A 27,741-nucleotide genomic window follows, 5' to 3' on the forward strand; every position below is an offset into this window, starting at 1 on the left:
CATTTTTCTGATGGTAAATGTCTTTAGTTCACCCTACAATTTGTTTGGTTGCAGTTCTTTTTGGTGGGAATACTTGTATAGTCTGGTGTACTATTCTAGCCACCAAAATAAAAAATGAAAAACAGAACCTGAATCCCATTAAAGCCAAGTCTCCCGTCCCCTTGTTTCTCCTCAGCTTAGTGGCATGTTGGCTAAGGCCATGACATGGCTGATTTCTAAAGGAATAGACATTAGGCTATTACTATATCTCTATCGAGCTTTTTATACATCTAAAATGAAAGTCGATGTAGTTGTTGCCTATACTGAGGCTCATTGGCTCAGTATGTGTATAAATATGTGTGGACGTGTAAATTTGTGTGTGTGGCCATTATCTTATAACTTTTGCTTGTAGTTTATAATCATTCTAAATTTTATGTAAAGTGCTGTGCCTGTGCTTACGCATAGCAGCATGCTCCCCAACCTTCCCCGATCCAGCGAGACAATCCCAAATTCCAGAAGGTGTTCGCTCTCCTGGGAGGCCGGCGGTATGTCCCGGTTTCAACTGTATCTGCGCCCTCTGACATCTGCCGTTACCTGTACATTTTACTTTTTTTTTATTTACAATATACTAGCCGACTTCTGCATGCCAGCATATTGTGCCTGTTCATAGAAATATGCACAGGTGCCTATTAGGGCATACTACAAGTAATAGGCACACACATGAGACAGGTCCTTTGTCAGGTCCTGACGCCAGGCTTGGCTCTCTCCCTTGTACAGTGATGCGATCAGTACTTAAGTGGCTAACAGTCGGGATCATCGATTTGATCGATGGTAGTGACTGAGATCATCATGACGAAGATGTACGTCATGGTTCAGGAACAGGTTAAAACGGTTGTCGGTCATCAATCAATGCCTGTTTATATGCCGTGTAAGGTCATATGAATTTAATAGGGGGGGGGGGGTCGACCTCTCAGCTCCTCCATTTATGAGCCGGAATGGGCAAACACTACAAAGAGCACCTCTACCTCGAGAGGACTTGTTTCGTCCGTGCAATAAACAGGCAGCCCAATGAATTCAATGGTCCCATGATGCTTCTAGACCATGTTCAGATGTGGCAGATTCTCATTGTGGATTCTGCACTGAAAAACTGCAACAATTTACAGTACAATTTATGTGAACAGGTTTATTAAAGAATCAATGCAAAGTGTGAAATCCGCAGCGAAATATGTATGTCATACATGCACATTTTTGTGCATTTGCTGTGGATTTTCTACCACGTCTGAACCCGACCTAAATTCCCATTTGCAATATGGTTTATATTCATAATGGAAGCCGTGACGAGGTGCCGGATCTGTTGTACAATGGCTCAAAGCAGTGATCAACTGACCCAATGGACTTATAATGGGTCTTTCCAGGTTCCATCAAGGTTTCCTACACTTTGATGGAATTCTCCTCTATTGCTGCCTTCAAATGTGAAGGAACCCCCGAAAAAGGTGTCGAACATCAGTATACATTTTCAATATCATCAGTATTCGTAGACCAATAACCCAAAATCGGCATTTCTAGGAATAGACTAACAGATATTGACTATATAATCTGCCCAAACCTGCCAAAATCCTTTTAGGAACAGTAAAAAAAAAATCTTACAAATATAACCACTGCATGTAAGAGATTCCCTACTATTGATTTTACATCCTCAACCCACAAGAACAATGTACTAGTAATGATCACATAGAGTTTGCTAGGGCATTAACAAAGGTGGTCGGCCATTTCAATCATCATCATCATCAATCATCTTATTCCATAAAACGTAGCATATGTGACTTCACTGTGAACTGGTGACATAATCAAAACTGAAGTACAGAAGAATGATGTCACCGATTCCTATCGAACTGTGAGGACACCATCTTGAATAATAAAGTGGTTGTCTTATAAATGACATTGGTGGCATATTGTCAGAATAAGGATATGTTCACACCTGTGTCGGGTCTTTCCGTTCTTCTGCTCCGTCAGAGAAGAAGAACAAAGGAAAAACCAGAACGATGACTCCGTTGCACCACCGGCAGCCGGCAGAACACATTGACTTTAATGGGCTCCGTCAGCTTTCCGTCAGGGTGTCCGTGGTTCTACAGGAAACAATAGCACAGAATGCTGCGCAGTTGTTTCTGGTAACTTTGACCGGATCGGCAACGGAGGCCCCAAACGGAGCTTCCAACGCAGATATGAACGAGGCCTGAGCCACCTATGTCCAAAAGGCAGAGACCCAACTGCTGTCACCCCCATCCTTATCACTAGAACAAAGTGGCATCAGCGCTAGGAAAGAATTGCGCTACTTCTTCCCCTGTCGACTCCAAAAGACTTTCTCTGGAGGCCTTATGATTGGCCCATTCTAATGTATCGCCGATTACAAAGTGGCCCAGAAAATCTGGATGCAGCCGACAGGAGACAAAGTCGTGCGTTGCTTTCCCATACGTGTGCTGCTTTGCATTAGTGATCAGAACTCTGCCGATCGGAGCTTCTACCGATATACCACCAATGTCTGTGATAACTTCGCTCATAAAATACTACTTACATGCCCCATATCCCTAAATCAAGAAATAATAACCCATGTCCTATTCTCATGAACATTAAAGGGTCACTAAAGTCCACTGCTTCTAATAATTTTGCTGCTGAGATGACCCCCATAGGGAAGTCAATGTTTCTGGAGTTTCTCAGAACTGGAGACATGTCCAGTAAAGTCGTGATTTTTCTAGACTTTCTGTCATGAACCCAATTGAAAAATACTCTTAGGACTTATTCAGACGAACATTTATCAAATCGGCCGTGAAAAGTTTTTCACGGCCGATTTGCAACTGTGCGGGACCCGTTTTCAAGGATTCCTCATAGACTTGAGGCTATTGAGGGTTCCGTGAAAACGGATAAAAATAGGACATGCTCTATTTTTTCACAGGCCGTTCACGCGGTCCATTAAAACAACGGCCCCATAGAAATACAGATGTAGCCATCTTTATCTTGATTTTTAATGCATTAAATACACAGTGTTAAGAAACTTCTTCTTGACTTTTTCAATGGCTTTTGTTGTGTGATATCACGCAAAGTTATCAGGTCAAGATAAAGATGGCTACCTCCGTACATGCAGCCGTTAAAAAAAGTCTGTCACTCGGACGATTTCAATGTTTGTCTGAATAAGCCCTTAATATCTTTCTAGCCTGACATTGCTGATAACAGGGAACAATAAATGTATTTAAATAGATCAATTTAGAATATATTCAATGGCCCTGGAAATGTATAAGGGAAATACTTTAGGTTTACTGTCCCTTTAAAAGCCAGAAGGGCAATCATATGAATAAACTGTCTATAGACATTCAAGTGAATATTCCAGCAAAGCAACTTGCGACAAACTCAGAATAAAGAACACAGTCATTTGACGGAATGGTGCATGCGGTATTGGGATCACAGAGTCGCATAAATAGATCACACTGCTTCAGTATGTAATGTACACATGAGAGATTTGGTCACGAATATGGGAATTAAATCTCATTTGTAACCAATGGATTTTACTTTTAGAAAAGTTTGCACTTACTTCGGTCCAGCGAACCCTTTGGCGGAAGCTGTGGTAGCTGGCGGCCTCTACGTCCTGCTAATGGAGTGCTTGAAGGGCTTGTCTGAACAGAGCCAGTACGTGGATGTGCCCTATAAGACATATGTTTAAACAAATTGCACACGGTTAAGATCCGCAATATATACATTGTCATGCTGTAATTATACCAACTTCTGGTATAAAATGGGGACTGTAGCTTTAAAAAATAAAAATGAAAATGAAATATTTCTTCTCAAAACAGATTGATTTAACTATGTCAATTTCTATAATTTGGTGGCGACATTGGCACAATTAAAGCACGGTGGACACAGAAGAGAGAGAGCCAATATTCACATGTCAGCATTGTGTGGAATTGATACATAGAGACAATTTCATCAGACAGGTTAATACTTAATATTACAGTAAAGAAGCTGTTATGGGACATGATGAGTAACCAAATTAATAACAGTTAATTAAGATGGTGAAAACAGTGGCGACACAGAGTAACCATTATAAATCACATCAAGTCAACGGAATAAAACTTCTGGGGAGGTGCATATACCAGAGAGAAGTATCTATATATCTATCTATCCATCTATCTATCTATCTATCTATCTATCTATCTATCTATCTATCTATCTATCTGTCTATCTGTCTATCTCATATCTATCTATCTATCTATCTATCTATCTATCTATCCATCTATCTATCTCATATCTATCTATCTATCTATCTATCTATCTATCTATCTATCTATCTATCTATCTATCTATCTATCTATCTAATATCTATCTATCTATCTATCTATCTATCTATCTATCTATCTATCTATCTATCTATCTATCTATCTATCTCATATCTATCTATCTATCTATCTATCTATCTATCTATCTATCTATCTATCTATCTATCTATCTATCTATCTATCTATCTATCTATCTATCTATCTATCTCATATCTATCTATCTATCTATCTATCTATTTCATATCTATCGATCTCATATCTATCTATCTATCGATCTCATATCTATCGATCTCATATCTATCGATCTCATATCTATCTATCTATCTATCCCATATCTATCTATCTATCTATCGATCTCATATCTATCGATCTCATATCTATCTATCTATCTATCTATCTATCTATCTATCTACTATCTCATATCTATCTATCTAATCTATCTATCGATCTCATATCTATCGATCTCATATCTATCTATCTATCTATCTATCTATCTATCTATCTATCTATCTATCTATCTATCTATCGATCTCATATCTATCTATCTATCTACTATCTCATATCTATCTATCTATCTATCTATCTATCTATCTATCTATCTATCTATCTATCTATCTATCTATCTATCTATCTATCTATCTATCTATCTATCTATCTATATCTATCTATCTATCTCCAGTACTACAGGCTGCTTCGTAACCAGATTACACTTACAAGCTGTCATTACTAATTCTCATGCAATATAGGTAAAATACAGCATACATAATGGAGTTTAAAGGGGTATTTTCATTTGGTAATGTTATGGAATATCGCTAGAAGACGTCATAACATTATGATCGAGGTCCCTTTAGCGACTGTGTTGTAGTTTCCTGCACAGTGGATGGACGGAAGCTCGGCTGTGCAGGGAAACACTGTGAAAGAGCTGCAGGATCGGTGAGAATATGATCCTAGCAAAATACTATAGCAGATCTAGCTAGGCTTTCCTTCACTTTGGGCAAAGGTTTAGTTTGCAGCCCCCATGCCTGTATCTAGTTATTCTGTCCAAGGAAAAGTGACTCGCTGGCACTGAGCACCTACTTTTTAGAAGTGTCCCCTACTGCGACCCTCAACAATCAGCTGTACTCTGTGGGGAAACCTGGCATTAATTGTTCAATTTCCCTGCAGCGCCACCACAGGGGAAATTAAACATTACACAGTGCCCATTCATATTAATGTATTGTCTGTGTGATGTAGGACAGGACCCTATTTACTCAGAATTCCCTAATAAGATATATGAAAATTGTTTTTCTTAACTGGACAACCCCTTTAAGATGCCCCTAGATGGAGTTCAGACTTTCTGCAGCAGCTGCCAACAACAAGGGCACACATGACCCATCCTCGTGAAGCTGCTATGGGGCCCAAGAGAACAGAGACCCAACTCAGGTCGGCCTTTTCTTCCTTTGCGATGGGCTACGTGGATTTGCACAGGGCTCCTGCCAAGCCACAATCACAGCAATGTTATCAAAAAAGTGAGGGGTAAAAGAGGGCAGCAGACACCAGCTCTCTTGTCCCATGATGGTGATGGCATGAACTATAATCGGAACCTTTTTCTTAGCCCCTGGGTTAGGTGGCATCAGAGGTGCCACCCGCTTACCTCCTACCTGCCATCCACTTATCTCCCCATGAAATGTTCCTTTAGTCTATGTCTACAGCCAGCTGTAGTCCAGCTCAATTTTCTGAGAACTGTTCTCAGCCTATATGGAAACCCTTTAATGTTTTTTTCAACGTACAAATGACTTTCATTTATTGTCTTAAACTCATGTGTCATATATCGAGAGTTATATGCAAAGAACCTACTCCTGTATAAAGGACGTGACCAGTGGTGTAGTTATAGGGGTCGCAGTGGTTGACCGGGCCCCTAAGCCTGGGGCGCCCACAGGGCCCCCGTTGCCACACAGCACGCTAATGATTAAATAAATTATCTTTGCTGTGACGCCGGCACTTTTCTGGTTATGGGCAGGGCTCCTTAGACGTCGCGGACACTCAGTGTACCATGTGACCGTGACGTCACATGAGGGTCATTCCAGTCAGCGTGGAAGAACCGGTGCAGAAGAACCTGGAAGACTCCAGGTGAGCTACAGAGGTGGCCTGTAATGTATTGTAATGTGCCGTCTGTGTTTGCAGTGGAGAGAGGGTGGCCATTAAATTACAGCCCCCCCTCCTCTCTCCACCGAAAACGGCACAATACATTACAAACTGTGGGTCACGACTCCCTAGGGGGTCGTGTGAAGACCTCCGGGGGGTCGCGAGTCACTCACCGAGGACCTGGTTCCATTCAATGCTGGAGCAAGAGCTGACGGCTCCTTCCTCCGGCATTCACTGAGCCAAGAGCGGCTCGACGCAGACAAGCGCGATGTAGTGATGTCATCGCGCCAGTCTGCGCCGAGTCACTAACAGCACAGACCAAAGGAGGAGAAGGATCCTCCAACAAGCGTGGGAACTGGGATAGGTAAGGCCCCATGCACAGAAACTTATTTTTGCGGCTGCAATTTACCCGCAAATCTGTGGGTGAATTGCAGCCCCAGTCATTTCAATAGGCCCATGCACACAATCGTGGTTTTCACGGTCCGTGCATGGCCTAGGAAATAGAATAGAAATTAATGTACGCTACCATGTGCACGGTCCGCGATTTGCGGGCGGCTCGCGGGGGACGCTCTGTGGCTATCCGAGCCGCAAATCACGGCCGTTCACACCACTACGGTCGTGTGCATGAGGCCTAAGTAATGTTATTATTTTTCTATTATGCACATATGGGAGAATTATACTGTATGGGGGGCTGATATGGCAGGGGGGGCTGATATGGCGGGGGGGGGTAGAATATAATGTATGGGGGGCTGATATGGAATGGGGGGCTGATATGGTGGGGGGCATTATATTGTATGGGGGGGCTGATATGGCATGGGGGGCTGATATGGTGTGGGGACATTATACTGTATGGGGGCTGATATGGGGGGTATTATACTGTATGTGGGCTGATATGGGGGCATTGTACTGTGTGAGGACAGCTATGGGGACATTATACTGTATGGGGGCATTATACTGTATGGGGCAGCTATGGGGGGCAATATAATGTATGGGGACAGCTATGGGGACATTATACTGTATGGGGCAGCTATGGGGGGCAATATACTGTATGGGGACAGCTATGGGGTGCATTATACTGTATGGGGGCATTATACTGTATGGGGCAGCTATGGGGGGGGCAATATACTGTATGGGGACAGCTATGAGGTGCATTATACTGTATGGGGGCATTATACTGTGTGAGGGCAGCTATGTGGGCAATATACTGTGGGGCTATTATACTGTGGGGGCTGATTTGGGGAGCATTATACTGTGTGGGGGCAGCTATGGAGGCATTATACTGTGTGAGGGCAGCTATGGGGAGAAGTATACTGTGTGGGGCAGCTATGGGGAGCATTATACTGTGGGGGTAGCTATGGAGGCATTATACTGTGTGGGGGCAGCTATGGAGGCATTATACTGTGTGGGGAAGCTATGGGGAGCATTATACTGTGGGGGTAGCTATGGAGGCATTATACTGTGTGAGGGCAGCTATGGGGAGCATTATACTGTGTGAGGGCAGCTATGGGGAGCATTATACTGTGTGAGGGCAGCTATGGGGAGCATTATACTGTGTGGGGCAGCTATGGGGCATTATACTGTGGGGGGGGAGCTATGGGGGGCATTATACTGTGGGGACATCCATGGAGGCTGTTGGGCAAGGCGGCTGGGCATAGGTCTATGTGCATAGGTCTGGTGGTGTTGGGGATGGGTAGGGGGGCCCAAGCTAAATTCTTGCACCAGGGCCCATGAGTCTTTAGCTGCGTCCCTGGAAGTGACCAAGAACCATTTTCTTAAGATCCTCGAGAATAAATGAAACTCTTGAGCTTTCTGACTGATGTAGAAGAGCTGGATTTCTCATTTATCTCCGGGTCTTTGATAAAGAGTTGGGTTGTCCTATGTAAAACCACAGTTAACATACCAATACAAACTCAACTCTGCTTCATCTGTGTATGATTTCCAGTGCAAATAAAAAAAAATGTAACCTCCGTAAACTCGTCAGTGATTTATAATAGGTTAATAAGTGCTGAAAAATATATCTTCTGTTGGTAAAAGAAAACATCCCATGCAAGCTTGATCTCCGAGGCCAGAAGAAGACCTGGTCTCGCCTTCCAAGCTGTAGCAAATGCTTTCTTTAGACAAGATACGGCTTTCTGAACTTATTAACTGCTACAACGAAAGAGCAAGAATCCCAATTTTGGAGTGAAATTAAAACAACCATATGATGACATGAACTCGCTGGTTAAGCAATGTCTGATGAGGACAAACAAAGTTCTCACTCTGCAAGAGAAGACGTGATTGTTATGGGGTGTGCTCTATGAGTTAAAACCAGGCTTCCTGAACAATGAGAAATAATCACAAAACAAATGCAGGTAAATACGGTTAGTAAACAACGTACAATGGCATCCACACCATTATATCCAGCAGAGAATATAAGTAGTGTGCCAGCAGTCGGAACGTTAGTATCTACGGTTAAAGACGTGATCAGCCAAGAATGACAAAGAGACTGGAGAGCTACTGGGAAAATAAAATGGTGATTCTGTGGGGGAGGGGGGAGGGAGGAGAGGAATTAGGCTGAGCCATTGTTGCTTTTCACCTCGATAAGGCAGGTGAAGGAGGGGCTGATCTTCCCGTCATTAATGAAGGCATCGACCTCATGAGGTTTGAGTCAGGGCGTTCAGTGGATCGGGAGCGGCAGTTGGTCCGCTCAAGTACAGGCCGTTGTTCTGTGGACCTGGATCTTTGATATGGGTGTCTATCTGCCGCTTCACAATTCCTGTAACGTTAGTCAAAAAGTCGCTCAGTTGACCGTCTGTCATACTTTCAGGGAGGAGAGATTTATATGTATTTATGTTTTTCTTGACCCAAAATTATTATACGTTTTAATATTCATCAAAACAGCCAAAAATAAAATCATTGTGATGCAGAACATGTTATACTTTGTAGGAAAAAGAGAAAATAGTACGTTATCGTCATATACAACAACATTGCTTTCCCCATAATATTTTACAATAAGAAGACACCAACCTAAAAAATATAAATGAAAGGGAATGTATCACATCGCACAAAAGAACATGATGGTTAGATATAATGATGCAGCCTGTTCATTCATGGCCGGTACGGCATCTGTATTACGGTCGCTTCACCCAGACCTCCCCAGTTGTACTGCACAAACGTAGATCAGCATAGGGTTTTATGGTGATCTAGGTTCGGATCAGTATAACCACAGGGGATTAAGGTAATATGGCCATAATATGGACACTTAACGATTATTTTACCTATTATATCTAGTCCAGGAAGATCATCAAAACTGCCAATACCAGCCAGGACTGAAATGGATGACTCTTTCCTACAACAAATGGCCAAATTCTGATATGTAAAACGGTTTGTTATTTGCTGATCAGTTACCCTATTGACATTGAGTGTTATCTCTTGATGGTGGCATGAGGTTGTCTAGCTAAAAATTTAGACATGTTAAAAGCTGTCAAGAAGATGTTAGAAGACTTGCCTTCATCTGCTTCTCTGAAGGTCCAATACTTAGTGCTGTACTTGGTAAGGCAAAAGTTCTAGGGAGCTAAGTGCCTTTTTGCACAGATATAATGTTACACTGGCCAAAGAGGAGGTTGCTCTTCTAAAAGGAACTTAGTAAACTATGATGGCAATTGGGTGAGAATATTCGAACACAGAAAAACTCCTGTGTCCTAGGCAGTAGTTCTTCTCATTGAGCTACTGGTGCTGCTGGGCAGCCCCAATGCTGAACATATTGTCTAGGTTCTCTTGTTTTTTTTATTTCTTGAGATTCCTTACTTGATTACCTGATTTGTCGCACCTCTTTAGCTTGCAACATAAGCCTGGCCCTTGCACTTCCTCATTGCCAGACTATTGAGTTTCCTGCCTCTATTCTAGTTCATTGCTGCCTTTCAACTGTGACATAGTGGTGTACCAAACTTTCCTGAACACGTCTATGCCTTACTCTACAAGTGTTTCCACTTATCTGTGTACCAAACTTGGATTGTTTCCTGACCCTGTCTCTGCATAAGGGGTTGCTCACATGTAACAGAATTGCTGCAGAAAATTTCTGCAGCAATTCTGCAGAAACTAGCAGAAAGTCCGCTTAGGAAAAACCGCACCATTTCATGCGATTTGTACTGCAGAAAATGGAGCGGATTTTGCAGCAAGAATTGACATGCTGCGGTATGAAGAATACATACCGCAGGTGAATTTCTGCTCTGAAATTTTACGCAGTGTGTGGATGAGATTTGTTAAATCTCACCCACATTGCTGCTACTGTATTCTGATGCATATTTTCGATCCGCAATTCCGGACAGAAAATACACAGCAATTCCATCACGTGTGGACAAGCCCTTACTCTGCAAACTGATGCCACTTATCTGTGTACCGAACTTGGATTGTGTCCTGACCATGTCTCTGCCTTATACAACAAACTGCTCCTGCCTATCTGTGTACTGAACTTGGATTGCTTGCTGACCGAGTCTCTGCCTTACACTACAAACTGCACTTATCTGTGAACTGAACATGGACTGTTACTTGACTACTCTTGCGATTATCACCCTCTTGCCAGATTGTTTCACCCATTGCAATTCGAATCTACTTCCAGACCTTGACAATCACATTGATGAATTCCAAACTCTAGAAAAAAAAAGCTCTATAGAAAGGACATTGGAGCATGGGGCACCAGCTGACCAGGGGGGGCAGGCCATTGTTTCTTAGGGGGATGTTCTGTATATGAGGATCTGGACACAATTGAAAGTGGCGACTGTAATAGTGCACCCTGGTGCCCGAGCCTAGAAACACCACTGCTCTATAGGGAGATCAAACCCATTTGACACTGCTCAGGGATTTCTAGTACTTTAAATCTAACATAAAAAGTGCTATTCAAATCCATGGTGATTTCCAGTAACAAGGATCTCTGAGCAGTACCAAAAGGTTTTGATGTATTTATAGAGCCCTTTTAATCTGGAAATGAGTGATGGTCTAAAATCATAAATGTTACCAATGTGATCTACTCACATATATCTTTGACATATCAGAAGATCATTTTGAGGCTATATATCCCTTAAAATAGTTCATTTTGTTGCAGTGATTTGATTTACCTAGGACTTATGTGTTTCTAGTGATACATTTCCTTTAAACAAGCATGAAATGTATTAATATTCTTTACAAATATAAAGTAGAAAAACAGCTGGACAAAATTGACACACAACAGAAATGTCTTAACTGTACTCATTGTTATAACACCATCACACATTTGCCACTTAGGGCATTATTGGGGCAGCAGATTTACACATATTCTAGGCAATTTAACAGTCTAAACATAATATTGCATATTAAAATTAACAGTTCGAAAAAAATTGTATAAATCAAAAGTACCAAATTTCTTATTATCCAAAATAAACTGTCCGAGGTCTCTGAATGTAAACGACCCCAACATTATAATATATATATTTCTGTATTCTTTGTCTACTTGCTGACATGGAACCTCATGGATCAATATTGTCTTATTGGAGGTCTTACTGCCAATAGGAACCATTTAGATCCCAAATATAAATGTGCTGTCTCAGTTCAAACATTGATGGTATATCACCAGGATATAACTCAAAGTCCGATCGTTGGGGGTCCGATTGATTTGACCTCTGTGATCTCTAAGAATGCTCTATGCCACTTCATAATCTGTCAGCTCCGCTAGGCTATTTCCAGAGATCACATGGTGGGACCACTATAGTCAACCTCTTTAATTTTTTTAATTTTACTGTAAAATAGAACTTGTAATGTGCAACAAAGCCAGTTTGACCCTCAAAATGTATTGATACAAGCACCACATTACCAGAAAGCAGTAAAACAGTATTAGAAACAGGTAACTTTTTTTTCTCTCATAACTATACTGTACAAGTGAGTCCTGACAACAATAATGGAAACTGAGAACTGGCAACATAATCGTTCTTCTTTGATTTCCATTCTCACGATAGGTGTGAACTTGTAATTTAATATGAGACATTACGTGCTTTTTTGTCATTTCAGTTAAGATTCGGACATCCGCAGTTCTTTGTAGGATTACAGTGGTTACTTGGCCCAAGGTCCTATTACACGGGCCATTGATTGGGTGAACGGGCGCTCGTTTATGGGCTGATCTAATCTTTTATGCAGAAAAAAATGGAAACTTGTCAGCAGCACATCACATGTGCTGCCAACAAGACACAAATGAATTGGGAAGAACGATCGCATCAGCGATCGTTCGTCCCCATACATCCTGACCATTGGTCCATGTAAAGCAAGTGAAACGAGCACCGATCAATATGCTGTATCGTCGATCGGCGCTCGTTATTTCCATGGAAATTTGCACATGTAAAACCACCCTTAAACAACACTTTTCCATATAATCTAGTAGGGTGCGCTAAGGTCCCATGTTCGACAAAATTCTCTGTTTTGGAGAACCAAAAATTGACACCCATTGACTTAAGCAGCTCTCCATGGCGCTTTGAGCCCCAGTTCTCTCTCCCCTCAGTTTCTTGCAGGTGGGACAACCCGTTTAAATGTTTGGAGTGGTGACTACAACATAAATTGTACATGTACAGCACGATTGTGCCTAACCCCCATAGTAGTAAATAAAGAAAGTTATGCACATGTGTGTCCACCTCTCCATTTCTTCTCCGCCTGAATCTAGCGGGCGGTGAGACAGGACAAGTTCCCCCATTCCCTAAATAGGTGCTATCCTGTGGATATGCCATAAATGTCTAAGATGGGAATAGCCCTGTAATGCCCTTAAAGAATGTTTTCCCAAACATGAATGAAATCAAAGTGCTTGGAAATACTTATGAATCACATGTGATGGTGGTCATGGTGTGTCAAAACGTACTTCATCCTTCGTAGGTGCCAAGTAAAAGGATCTGTTTATATTTTTAATATCACTTTTTTAATACAACTTCTCCACCCATGACTCTTCCGGTTCCAAACGAGTACTGGGTAGTGACATATGAGCCCTCCGATCACCATCTCAGAGCCTTTTGGTGAATGCAGTTGTGCCAACTAGTTCATTTGGGATAAATCATTTTACAAATGCCCTTGGTCTGTCTTGCTAAAAATTTACTTTAAGAGCTTTAAAACTCTTTAAAGTATAACTAAACGTTTATTAAACTTTTGATAGGTCATAGCTACATGTCAGGAGTTTTGATCATTGGGGTGTGAGCACTAAGAACCCCACCGATCTCTAAAACTAAGTGGCAGAAGCGCTCAGGTGAGCACTGTGCTGCTTCATTTCTAATCGGCTTTCTATGGAAAGGCGAGCAAGCGGTGTTCTATTGAGCCCGTACACTGCTCGCTCGGCTTTTCAAAGAAAGTAAAGCAGAGCCGATCAGAAACGAAGCGACACAGTGCTCACCTACTGCTGCTTCGTTTTAACGTTCGGTGGGGGTCTCAATGCTCGGAAGCCCACCGATCAAAACTTCTGACATGTCACCATGATGTGTCAAAAGTTTTATAACAGTTTAGTTACCCTTTAAGTTGATCCTTGTTACTTACAAGCACAATACAATCCAACAATGTCACCGGTCTCTGGGAAACTGGTCGGTTACATTCCCATGAATATTGGTTCTGTTGAGAAAATAGCCTACCTCCGTCATTGAAAAATCATTTTTAAAAATGGTTGCCTCTAAAACTGAAGCCAACAGTTAATGCTACGGTATTGCACAAAAAAAAAAAGCACTGAACGAAATTCAGAAGAGACTTGCAGGGTTAAGACACAACATGAACTCTTCAGTGGTAAGAATTGTCCATGATCTACAGTCCTGCATCCTATTCAACAATCATAAAGTAGATAAATCTTACTATAATCTTGCACACTGTATTCTGCAGTCATACAGCACTATAGACGGGAATTGTCCTTTCTAATTCATGATATTCATTTGTATGCCCTAACTAGTCTATTCATAGAAAAGAGCCCTTTAAATTCAGCACCACTCTTGTCAATGGGCTGTGTCTAGTTTTACAAATCAACCCCATTTACTTACAGACATGTCCTCCTTTATCTTATCTCTAAACCTGACATATCCCGAGATGTACAATATAGCGCGAGAGGTTAATATGTAACTAAACTTTTGAAAAACTTTTAACATGTCATAGTGACATGTCAGAAGATTTGTTTGGTGGGTGTCCGAGCACAGAGACCCCCACAGATCACTAAAACAAAGCGGCAGAAGAACTCGGGTGAGCGCTGTGCCGCTTAGTTTCTGATTGGCATTCCTCGGAGCGATGTACAGGCTCAATAGAAAGTCTATGTGTCTGTACACCGCTTTCCGAGGAAAGCCGATCAAAAATGAAGAGGCACAGCGCTCTCCCGGGGAATTCTACAGCTTTGTTTTAGTGATCGGTGGGATCTCTGTGCTCAGACCCCCACCAATCAAAACTTCTGACATGTCTCTATGACATGTCAAAAGTTTTTTAAAACTTTAGTTACCCTTTAAACATCTCAAAAAAATGTATATCTCCAATGGATGCCATCCGCCACCTATAGAATCCCTGTTAAAAAAAGTATATGTTTAACGTACACTTTTTTCATTGGATGCTGTGACGAATGCCTCTGATAGGTGCCATACATTGTCCATGTTAAAAAAACTTAAACTATTTTTACTGGATGGCGCGAGATTATACTGAATTGATATCATGACAAATTTTATAACTTAACGTAATTCAAGAAGAGCTAAGGGTGGACATATCTCTATGGAGATGATCTGCAATACCAGATATAGACCATAGACAAGAGTGGTGTTGTGACCCTTCTTTTTTTTTTTTTAACACTGGAGAACCCCCGTTAGTGATGGTGTACTCTATAGCTGACCCCATGGTTTGATAAAGAAACAATTTGGAAAGACAGAAGGGTCTAGGATGGAAACAATATTCTCATATTTACTGTATTTGCCTTCAATGAGACTAAATAAAAAAAGAACAACACACAAGTGGAAGATATCGGGGGCTATTTGTGATAGCAGGAGTGAATGTGAAAGGATACGTAATTTAAGCAACCAACCCGAAGCACTCATTTCCATAAAAGCCCTCTAATGGTTATTTTGGTATCTACTGCTTTCTATCATACTCTGTACTTACCCCGGGGACTCAGCTGAACCATTGACTACATGATCTGCCCACGCACTTGCACCATTGTATAACCTTTACCATGCAGCCAGAATAAAAAAATAAAAAGTGTTAAAATGTAAAACAAAACATCAACATGAAATGGCGCAAAACTATAAGAATGACTCAAAAGAAAATATTCTACGGAGGATATTACTGATAAATTACCACATTTTTAATCATTTTAGTTTTTTACGCTTTTATTATGCTCCTAGGGAAATTAAACATTGCACAGCGCCTCCTCTACTTGGCATTGAGAAGGGGACCTCCATGTGACCTAAAAGGGTATAAGGACAGCGGTTGTCTAAGGAATGCCCCTTAAATTGGTGATACACAGGCAGAAGACTCCCTGACACTGATAATCAATGAAACTTTAGTCCCATCAGCAAATCCTTATGGACCACTATAAAGTACCGGTGACACCTGACAAATCTTGTTCCTCCATATATAGTGTTTTTTACCGGATCAGCTGATCAAGGTACCCTATTGGGCCATAATTGGGGCATATATGGGCAGTTTATGGCTGAAGAATTAGAAAAAAGAACCAACAATCCTTATCCTGGACATATAAGGGTGGCTCACTGGGACAGGGGCGTAGAGGCCCATATACCCTGGGTGCCGGGCTCCGGGAAGGGCGCCAACACAGCATGAAAGGCTAGGTACGACTCTTCACTGGGTGCGGCCTCGTAGGGAGGTATAGACCAGATAGTGGATTGGGTTTTGGAAATCTCTTAACTCCACCAGAATGAACATTCCCAGATCACAATTATATTTCATAGAAAATGAAAAGGCTCAAAATTCTGTGTACTTATATACTGTATGGATGCTGACAATAGACTAATAAAGACTGCACAACCTATTAAAGTGAATTATAACCTTGGAATACCATGTTATATTATATCTAAACAGGTTTAAACTTCTGGGCTGATTCATTTCTGAATATATCTGTATAGAGGTTAAAGCTAGTTTTTTTTCTGATACAGAACTCCAAACACAGCCCCATAGAAAGTGAAAGGAACGGTGACCGAGCATGCGCAGTACTGCTCCATTCATATGGGGCGCACAGGGACAGCCAGGTAAGCCCGTTCTCGGGATCGGTGTTGGTTCCAGTGGTTGCATCCCCACCAATCAGATACTTAGCACTTATCCTGTGGATAGGTGATGTATATTGATTATGGGAAAACACCTTTAATTCCGCACGGTTTTCAAGATCTCTGCTTGTTGTTATTTATTGGAAACATTCGTTGTGTCCATCACATGACCATGGACAGAACTTTATCCACTGGAAGTAAACAATGAATGTTCCTACTGAAGAACAACAAGCAGAGGTCTTGAAAACCATTAGGAATTAATACAGAAAGCATACTGGAAAATGTAATGTTTTTCATCGTACAAAAAATAATGTTGGTTTACTGAAGACGAGAGATGGTAGAATAGATTCCCTATGTTCAAAATTTAAAGCAAATGTGAGAGATTCACATTTTGGAGAATAAATGGAGAATAGAATTTGTAAAGATTTATCAATTTCTGCTTATGTGTATGTTATTATTAGAGGTCCTGTTGCACAAAACCCCTCTCCATAGGGACGAAGGGGCGTAGCTAAGGGGGGAGGGTCTGGTGGGGCACGTGCCGTCGGGCCCAGGGGAAGCCACTCTGTCATTTGTCAATATTTTTAGATATAGGGCTAGTGCAGCATACTGAAACTTTGCCCTGGGTGAAAGAAAGCCTAGCTACGCCACTGAATGGAAATCATAGCGGAGGATCCCCTGCTCTTGACTTGCTCTGGTGGACCCGACATATCTATGTATAACTCATTTAAAGCGTGGCCATGTAATTCTATATGTGGCTGCTACAGAGGAAATGTATGGTTGACCACAGGTTGCCCTGGCAATAAAATGTTATCACTGCGGGGTCTCTGAAGTCAGACCTGCAGCTATCAGTTGATTGCTGGGCCAGATTCAATCTAAAAATATTATATATAGTGCCAAAAATATATGTAGCAGAATAGATTTCCACATCTGATACCGGGTAAACTCTTAAGAAAAAGATGGTATCTCATAGGCACTATATGGATAGACAGCGATGGGGCAGATTTACTATTCAAAATGCGCAAGAATTGTGGCGCACATGCTGTGTGCCACATTTATTAAATTTTGTGGAGAGTTCGATGAGGGGGCATAGCTTAGCGAGAAAGGTGGCATAGTCTGGCAGAAAGGGCGAAACGTAAAATTCAACAATTCGACAAAAAACTGGCATAAACTAAGCCAACCAAGAGGTGGTATAAGGAAGAGAAAAGTGTCTAGAGGCAAATTTATCATACAGCGGGCACTACTTTGATAAATTTGGTGCATTTTCTGACTGCCTTGTCTAAGTTTACACTGTCTAAAACGTAGACAGTATAAGTAAATCTGCCACATAGTGTTTTGATGGATATGTGTTAGACAGGTCTTTGCAAGGCGCGATCATAGTAGAGAAACAAACATACTCCGACTGGTGTTTGGTAATATTTTTTTTATCACATTTAACATATCTAAGGTTTATAGCAATCTTCATACACAAAGCTAGATAATAACTACGTCTATGGTGATGGTGCAAATACCTTTCAGGAGAAGGGGCAGTTTCATTGCAATGTGATTTAGGCACGCGTCTCTCTTGTCTAGTTCTCCTAAATACAGAACAAATTGCAGAATTCTTTTAAAAATGTCTAAATGTGTTCTTTAGAGACATTGCATCTCATCCAACCATCTCAATGAATCACACATTGTTAAAGTCAATGTAGAGTTCTAGTCTATGTACAAACCCCTTGTAATGCTATATGGTCTCAGTCCGATAGGGAGGGCAGAAGCTGGAAAGTAGATGAGGAGGTAAAGGACAAAAGAAGAGTAGCTTTGGCAAAATAGAATTTGGCAGAAAAGTTTAATAGGTCACTACCATTTAAATAAAAGTCTGATGTCGTAGTGATAACCGAGAAGTTATGATCGGTAGGGGTCCTAAGACCCCACTGAGTGCTTTAATGAAATGCAGAAGCCATTGGTTGAGCGTTCTGCCTCTTCAGATCTCATCAGCTTGTTCCACCTCTACCGGGAGAGGCAGAGTTAACTCCGTACCGGATATAGACTTCTAGACCGTGGCTGCTTGAGATTACCATTGGAGGAGAGCAGCAGAGAAACGTTGCGTAGGTGAGTTAGATGTAAACTTCTCAGGGCAATGATATATGCCTGTCACATTGGGCTATTAGGGCTGGCTACTGACACAGGGTCGGAGACTGATACTCTCAAATAGCCACTAGATTTTTGAAGCTACAGTAATTTTTTAGCACTTTGGAATGCACCTTGACTCCCTATAGTCTAGACCAGGGGTAGTAAACTGGTGGACGACGATCCAGATCCCTGCCGTCTGGACCAGGAGAGGAGTAGTGGTCTCTTTAAGCTGTGTGGCCCAGCATCTGAACTCATCCGGACACCGGGGTGACAGTCACTGGGAAGTGACGGAGGAGCAGCTGTAATGACGGGGTAGGGAGACAGACAGGTGAGCCCTAATCTACCCGCCACTCAATCCCTGCCTACTTGCACGACCGGTCCTAGGCGACGGCGTACAACTGGGCGATGGTCCCTACACTCAATATGTGCACGACAGACAAACAGACAAGGGTACACAGAAGCTAAGGAAAATGGGGCAGTTGCCTATGGCAAGCAGGAAATGAAGGTATAAATAGACCGAGGGCGGGAGCTAGAACAGTCTGGCCAGGCTGTGATAGGTTCTCCCACTCCTGAGCCTACCAGCCTGAGTGGTAGCAGATCGAGTCACTCTAACAGACCTAGGAGCAGGTGCAGACTGATTAACCACGGGCGTCGACACAGAAGCTGTGTCTGGCAGATCTTTTAGGGTATGTGCACACACACTATTTACGTCCGTAATTGACGGACGTATTTCGGCCGCAAGTCCCGGACCGAACACAGTGCAGGGAGCCGGGCTCCTAGCATCATACTTATGTACGATCCTAGGAGTCCCTGCCTCGCTGCAGGACAACTGTCCCGTACTGTAATCATGTTTTCAGTACGGGAGAGTTGTCCTGCAGCGAGGCAGGGACTCCTAGCGTCGTACATAACTATGATGCTAGGAGCCCGGCTCCCTGCAGTGTGTTCGGTCCGGGACTTGCGGCCGAAATACGTCAGTCAATTACGGACGTAAATAGTGTGTGTGCACATACCCTTACAGCAGCAGCACCTTAGCGAGAAAGGGAGGAGGTAGGGCAGGGTGAGACAGAGAGGGGCATAGGCATGGCGGAAGTTGTCTGTGCCCGTTCCTGCATTGGACTGGATGTGTAATATAATAAACTTACTTTTAAAAGAAAGCACGGGATTACATTGTTAAGACACATGTGGTAACCAATATCATACCTCTTTGTGTCTCACAACCACATGTACCTCACATTAATAACCCTACTGTGCCTCCCTTTAGCAACTCTATGTGCCTCGCATTATCCCAATTTGCATCACATAATCCTAATTTGTCTCACATTATCCCCGTGCGCCTCGCATTTGACACATTGAGATGACTAATGTGGGACACATGGGGTTACGTACTATTATAATGTGAGGCATATGTGGTTATTAATTCAGTAATGTGTGGCTCACATTAATAGTAAATAACCCCATGTAAGTACCTCCAATTAGTAACCCCAAGTGCCTCGTTTTAACCCTAGTTGGTGGTTAGCTCGGACATTCACTTGATGGCAGACCCAGGTAAATGGACCTTCACAAAAAGTTGTTCAGTACCCCGGGTCTAGACCACTTGATATGTACAAACTTAGCATCCACTACTTATAGATGAAGGGGCGAGTCTTCAGGTTTAGTTCCTATTGGGTTTTATACATTAATATTTCTGGTTATCATGAGGAATTCATGGACCTTGTTTCAAAACGTTCTCAGAGAAAAATTGCCTTTTTGTCCGGAGTAACCAACAGCAGTTCAGTTTTTCGTATTCAATACAGTATTAATAATGAAAACTCAAAACTGACTGCTGTGGGCTCATTGACACATTATGTTTATGGTCTTTAGGCCATGGTAAAGTTCATGATCTTTAACCCCCCTTAATGACTGGGCCTGAAAAGACCCTAATGACCAGCTAAATTTTTCTGTTTTTGCCTCTCTGCCTTTCAGCAGCCATAACTTTTTTATTTTTTCATCGATGTGGTTATATTGTTTTATGCAAGAGAAATAGTATCCCCCCCCCCACAGTTTGGGGGTAAAATAATTTTTTTTTACGGCGTGCATATAGGAAAAAGCGATTCTTGGCATTGTTTTTCTTGTTTATTTTTTATCCCGTTCACGTTTCATGCTAAATAACCCATTAGATTAATTCTTCAGGTTATTACGGTTGTGTAGATAACGAATATGTGTAGGTTTTTCGTTTTTATTTAGAGTAGGGGCAATAAAATATATTTTATTCAAAATAATGCCTTTTTTGGGACTTTTTTTATTTATTTATTTTGTTACTTTTTATTTTTTTTAAATCCCATTAAGGGATAACTTTATTTATAACTTTATTTTTTACTTGTAATGTATTAGCATACCTCTGTATGCTAATACATTACACTGTGTCACTGACACAGGCTGCTGATCGGGCAGCACATAGTGTGCCCGAACAACAGGCAAACGGAGCGGACAGCCCTGGGGTCCTTTGTAGGTCCCCAGGGCTGACTGCAGAGGGATTCCCCGGTGTTTGATTGCATCACCGGAATCCCGTGATGCGATCAAAGAGGGGAATTCCCTTTGATCATTCCGCGGTCAAAGACCGCGGCAATCAAAGGGTTAAACAGCTGGGCTCCGTATGTTTTCCGACCCCAGCTGTATTCAGGAGGCTACTCTAAGATCAGGAGCTGTTACTGCTCCTGCTCATACGAGCGCTCATCAGCCTCGACTACAGCGACGCCAAAAGACGGCATTGTAGGCTAGGGACCTGCACCGCTTGCCATCAAAAGACGGTGGGCGGTCATTAAGGAGTTAAAAAATCTTTAAAAAAAAAAAAAGAAATAATAATAATAACTATAATACTAGTAACCAGTTTAAGCTCTGTTCACACTGACATTACGGCTTTTATTTAAAAACGGATCCAAAGATGGACCTAAGGGTATCAAGTTGTTAATGGACAATACTGCTTCCCTTTTAATACACTACATTCCAATACGGCAACACATAATAAAGAAAAACACACACAAACACTCCATGCAGAAGACGCTAAACTACTGTGTGCATATGTATATACACTGCTCCAAAAAATTAAGGGAACACTTAAATCACACATCAGATCTCCATGAACAAGAGATTCAAGTTGGAAATCTTTACTGATATAAATTGTGTAATTTATTGAGAACAAAATGACGTATCAACAGTCAATGGAAACCAAAATAATTAACCAATTAAGTTCTGGATTTCAAATCACCCTGAAAAATTTCAAATTGAAGTCACAGGTGTAACCAATTTGTGTTAATTTCATCACGAAAATCATAATGTGACTCAGTAGTGTGTATGGCCCCCCTGCGCCGGTATGCACTCCCGGCATGCTCCTGACGAGATGGCTGGATCAGGGCATCAGTGAACTTCTGGACAGGCCGTGGCGCTATATGTCGGATGCACTGACTCATAATGTCCTAGAGGTTCTCGATTGAAATCGGGTCTGGAGAATGTCATGGCCAGTCAATGGCATCAATGCCTTCGTCATCCATGAACTGCCTACATACTCGGGCCACATGAGGCCGAACATTGTCTTGCTCCAGGTGGAACCTAGGACACAATGCACCAGCTTAAGGTCTGAAAAAAGCTCTGAGGACTTTATCCCGGTACCTAACAGTCAGGGTACCATTGGCTATCACGTGGAGGTTTGTCCAACCCTCCAAAGATATGCTTCCCCAGACAATCATGAACCCAACTCCAAACCACTCATGATGGATGATGTTGCAGCCAGAATAACGTTCCCCACGGCGTCTCCAGATTCTTTCACGTCTGTCCTATGTGCTTAGTGTGAACCTGCTCTTATCTGTAAGGAGAATAGGGTGGCAAAAATGGACCTGCCAATTCTGGTGTTCTCTGACGAATGCCAATCAAGCTGCACGGTGCTGGACTGTGAGCACAGGTCCCACTACAGGATGTCCGGCCCTGAGTCCACCCTCATGGAGTCTGTTTATGACAGTTTGGTCAGAAACCTGCACACCAGTGGTCTGCTGGAGGTAATTTTGTAGGGCTTTGACAGTGCTACTCCTGTCCCTCCTTGCACAAAGGAGCAAATACGAGTCCTGCTGATGGGTTGATGCCCTTCTACAGCCCTGTCTGGCTCTCCTCGTGTCATGACCCGTGCCCTAGTATCTGCACCGTGCTCTTGAGACTGTGCTGGGAGACACAGAAAACCATCTTGCGACGGCACGTATGGATGTGCCATCCTAGAGGAGCCGGACTACCGGCAAAACCTGAATGACCTGCAGGCACCAAGTCATGCTACCAGTAGTGACAAGGACACTAGCAAAATGCAAAACTAGAGAAGAATCAGTCAGGAAGGATAAGGAGAGAGGAACTGTCTGTAGCCACCACCTGCAAAACCATACTTTTTTGAGGTGTTGTCTTGCTGATGCCTCTGCAATTAACCTATTGTCACTTTTTTTATTTGCACCAAAGCAGGTGACATTTTTACACAACAGCTTCTTAACTGGACAGATTGATATCCCTGAAGTTCAATTGAATTGGGGCTAAACTGTGATGCTTAAAAGGTAGCTAAACGTTCAACAAACTTATGACGTGTCATAGTGACATGTCAGAAGTTTTGATCGGTGGGGGTCCGAGCACTGAGAAACGAAGCGGCAGAAGTGCTCGTGTGAGCTTAGTTTCTATTTAGCTTTTCTGATGTAGCGGTGTACGGGCCCATAGACTTTCTATTGAGCCTGTACACCGCTACATCAGCGATTGGTGGGGGTCTCAATGCTCGGACCCCCGCTGATCAAAACTCCTGACATGTCACAATGACATGTCGATAGTTTGTTGTACGTTTAGTTACCCTTTAAGTGTTTCCCTAATTTTTCTGAGCAGTGTACACATATGAGGAGCCACATGTAAAAGTGACCACAGCATGGAGGTATCAGTCTACATTCCACACCAACTATACCTCTCAAGATCATTGTAAGCACCCTCAGAATAAGTACGGCACATCTTACGGGAACGCAGCAATCGGATAGCATCTTCACAAAAGATAGGATACATGGGGTGATCCGTGCTGGCAAGAAATGGGACATTGAACTCATTATCCTTGAACATAATCTAAATGTCATCTATATGTAAAAGCACTGCAAAATCAAGCCGGGTAACACAAAACCACACACAGTGCAAGTGCTTACTGGCAAAATTTATATCACTGTACCCAGGGGCGTCAGTCTGTCAAATATCATACAGTGGTTTAACAATACTGGGAATCGGCAGCTATTTTGAATTCAGAACCAAGACTCATGAGAATGCGACACAGCAAATGACAAACCATCCCTTTAAAACATTATAGTGGTTTTGACATATATTATGCTAGGGTAAGAAAATAATCATTTCGGAAAATGTTATAAAACAAAGGGTAAGAGTGGATCTATGGCCATCAAATAGGCAAGAGCTACACAGTTACTTGTGCCACGTGAGACAGGATGAGCATTATGTCTTAGAGGAATGTAATGAGAAGCACAATGGGTGCTCCTCCATGCATCAACCACCGATGGTCCCATCACGGTTCAACATTTTCTCCAACAGTTCTTTGCATGATTCGAATCAAAGTAAATCTCCGTCACTTGATATTGGTCTCATGGCACAAGCTGTCTAGCTCTACTCTAAAGGGTACAGCGACCTGACACGGAAAGGAGGGTGTAGCACGCAGGACTGGTGTTCTTATGTTCCCATACTTGGACACACGGCATGTGCACAGGCACCACACTTGGATGACTCAACATATACACAACTTATACCTTGGTTCTCTTAGATGATGGTCAAAGGACTGACTGAACCTGGTGCGAGGTAGTGTGAGATAATGACTAGAGAGGTGGCAAAAAAAAACAAGAACATTGAGATATTGAATTGGCCGATAAATGCAGGTTGTCAATAGAAGCATATGTCATAAGCATGGTAGGACCACGGGGAGGGGGGGCACATCATAGTTTTCAATGTCACACAGTACACATTGGTATACCTGGTAGTTAAGGTGGCAAGTCATGGGGTGGTATAAAGGAAAGAACTTTTCCTCAAGATCTACAATCAGAATTCTAGACATAGTTCACGGCATCTTATCTCCTTAGATACCTGTCGGAGCATTGCCACATTTTTCTGTAGAACAATCTAGCCCTTCTGCCCACTAATCTGGTTATATACGGTGCCAAGTATCCAATGCTCTGTCAGTCAATAATTATAATGTTGTGGCTGTTTTTTTCTACATACAGTACTGAAAAAAGTATTCACCCCCTTCCAGATGTTTCCTATTCTTGCATATTAGTCACACCGGCTGTTTTTAGATTACTGAATTTATTTATTTACCTATGTTAAAAAGGTAAACTCTTTAGCAACCAAAAATGTGGTATTTGCAGAACAAATTTGATTAAGAAACTGTGGTGAATCTCTGTTCACATTTGCGCTATCAATTCCGTTTTAAGGTTGTATCATAAGAACAGAAAAACGAAATTCAATGCTGTGAAGGAACCGACGGAGACCAACTGCACCAAAATCCATTGACTTAATGGGTTTTATTGAATTTTCGACATGGTGTCAGTTATCTACTAAGATGGAGTCTCCTAACAAAGCCTCCAACGCAGAAGTAAACACAGCCGAAATGATATTTTTCACAGCACTGTAGTCTATATAATACACATAAAAATAAAAGGTACATTGTCACCTACTAAAAAAGAGGCAGTCATTTTGGATTTTATAGGATTTTCAATTCAGGTTCAATACAGCGGCATACAAAGAAAAAAGGGGGTCCTGTAGCAAAGATCAAAATTATCCCCATTACGGTGTCGGATTTTGAAACCCATGACAGAAGGACCTGATTTTTGTTTTCCCCTCCACACCCTTTTCATGACCCTTGGGCCAGTCCCCTTCCCACTTCTGTGCTAATAATGAGGGGAGTCCTGTACAGGTTCTCCGAATCCAGTAGCAAATGGGATGGGCCCAACCAGGGCTGGACCCCTTCTCACTGAGGACCCTATAGAAGTCACATATCCTGCCCCAATTGTATGGATTTCCTTGGTTCAATATTAAGGTAAATTTGACATTATAATTGGCCTCCACCATAAAGACTGAGCTGAAAGTTTTATTTCAAATTTTAACACCTTGCAAGCTACAGTACTAGAGGCAAGTAACAAGTTGAATTTTGTGGAAAATATGTTGAGTTGTTACATGTGATTGGACGATATATATGAAGGATAGGTTTACCTTTGAACACAATTTCACAGTTTACAGATAGATATAATCTACATAAAAAGTTGAGCCACTTTGTAAGCCCATTGCATTACTTATCTGGTGCCGATTCTGAGTTACAGCCTGTATTGTAGTCCAGAGCTGCATTTACAATTATGCAGGCTTCAGAGCTGAAATCTCCCAGAACTTTTTGGTGGTTAAATGTCTGGATAAAATGCAATCTAATCATTTACATTTTGGGAAGTGTAATCATAGCACCAGGCACTGTATAGTGATCTGATGTAGGAAAAGTTAAGAGTCCTCCTGCATTACAGGAGTTCAGCTGAGCTGTTAAAGCTGTATAGCTGTTGACATTTATTTCTAATTGTAACCAGCAGAATTATGAATGCAGCTCCGGACTATAATATAGGCTGTAAATCAGCAACAGTACAAAATAAGTAACTTTGTATATATAAATGTACACATTTTTTTATGTAGATTTATTCTATACATAGAATTTAAAATGGATTGTTTAAAGGAGAGAATACTGGGCCTTGCGGTCTCCATGTGCTGCCGTAGAGGGTCGCGTGCATTAGCCAATATGTTAATATAAATGTCCTAGTATTAAGAGTTCACAAATAAATCGGGAGATTCACTAAACGTCCTCCAGACACCTTCCTATAGTCATCTCCTAATGATTCTCAACCCGCAATCTCCTCTCAGTTTTTTTCTTAGCTTTTCTCTTCTGTTCTTTGTCGTCGAAAAATGGGAACATATCCCAAAACTTTCACTTGTTCTCTCTTCTAGCTTTGCTTCCCATTTTTTGTGAAAAAAACACAAGGGAGGAAATTTATTAAGACTGGCATTTGATATTCCAGTCTTAAAGTGTAGCTAAACGTTTGACAAACTTCTGACATGTCATAGTGTCATGTCAGAAGTTTGGATTGGTGGGGGTCCGAGCACTGAGACCCCGACCGATCGCTAGAACGAAGCAGCTGAGGCGCTCGTGTGGGTGCTCAGCCGCTTCGTGTCTGTTCGGCTTTTTCCGGAAATAATCGTATTGGAGTACGGACTCAATAAAAATTCTATGAGCCCGTACTCCGATACATTGATTTCCGGAAAAAGCTGAACAGGCACTAAGCGGCTGAGCGCTCACACGAGTGCTTCAGCTGCTTAGTTCTAGCGATCGGTCGGGGTCTCAGTGCTCGGACCCCCACCAATCCAAACTTCTGACATGTCAATATGACATGTCATAAGTTTGTCAAACGTTTAGCTACACTTTAATGGGAAACAAGCTGGAGTAAGATGTGATAAACTTATTAGGAGGCGCATGTCTCTTAATAACTTTGTTGCATCTTCGTCTGTCCGTGCGCCGCTAAATTAAATTTTACACCAGCCAGGTGCTGGTGTAGAATTCTACTAAAATTGACGCCAGTCTCTGTCATAAATTATATAATATATGGCGGGTCGCAAGTGACCGCTTTTCTGAAAAGTGTTCAGAGCGGTGGAAATGGGCCAAAAGTCGCAGCTTTTTTAAACTTTTGGGCCATTTGCGACATTTCTACAACAGAAAACTGGCGCAAAAACGTTGTTACATCTCCCCAAGCTCATGAAAATACAGTCAGAGAAGTTTTAATGGGGTATGTTGAATGAAAACCTTTAACCTAAGCCACGAGCATCACCTCAGTTGCTTTTTGCTCTGTGCGGCAGACTCCATTGTAGATCACAGTTTGTACGTAGTTTATTATCCTACTTTATTATTATATATTTTTTTTATAACA

The 27,741-nt window shown here is 42.0% G+C and overlaps 1 protein-coding gene across 47 annotated transcripts in view; it reads right to left on the reverse strand.

Annotated features, from left to right (window-relative positions):
• The window catches only part of RIMS2 (regulating synaptic membrane exocytosis 2), a 583,792-nt gene that overhangs the window by 173,571 nt on the left and 382,480 nt on the right, over window positions 1-27,741 (reverse strand). For 19 of the 47 annotated variants that reach the window (XM_075825887.1, XM_075825841.1, XM_075825842.1 and 16 more), the window contains 6 exons: window positions 24,541-24,606; window positions 23,706-23,813; window positions 18,151-18,216; window positions 15,525-15,587; window positions 9,004-9,183; window positions 3,563-3,672 (listed from right to left, as the gene is read on the reverse strand). In XM_075825887.1, coding sequence (XP_075682002.1) covers window positions 3,563-3,672; window positions 9,004-9,183; window positions 15,525-15,587; window positions 18,151-18,216; window positions 23,706-23,813; window positions 24,541-24,606 — 593 coding nt within the window. The remainder of the gene's footprint in view (window positions 1-3,562; window positions 3,673-9,003; window positions 9,184-15,524; window positions 15,588-18,150; window positions 18,217-23,705; window positions 23,814-24,540; window positions 24,607-27,741) is intronic. The other 28 variants (XM_075825888.1, XM_075825860.1, XM_075825861.1 and 25 more) reach the window with 3 other exon arrangements.

Source organism: Rhinoderma darwinii, chromosome 5 (genome assembly GCF_050947455.1).
Source record: "Rhinoderma darwinii isolate aRhiDar2 chromosome 5, aRhiDar2.hap1, whole genome shotgun sequence".
Taxonomy (NCBI): Eukaryota; Metazoa; Chordata; class Amphibia; order Anura; family Rhinodermatidae; genus Rhinoderma; species Rhinoderma darwinii.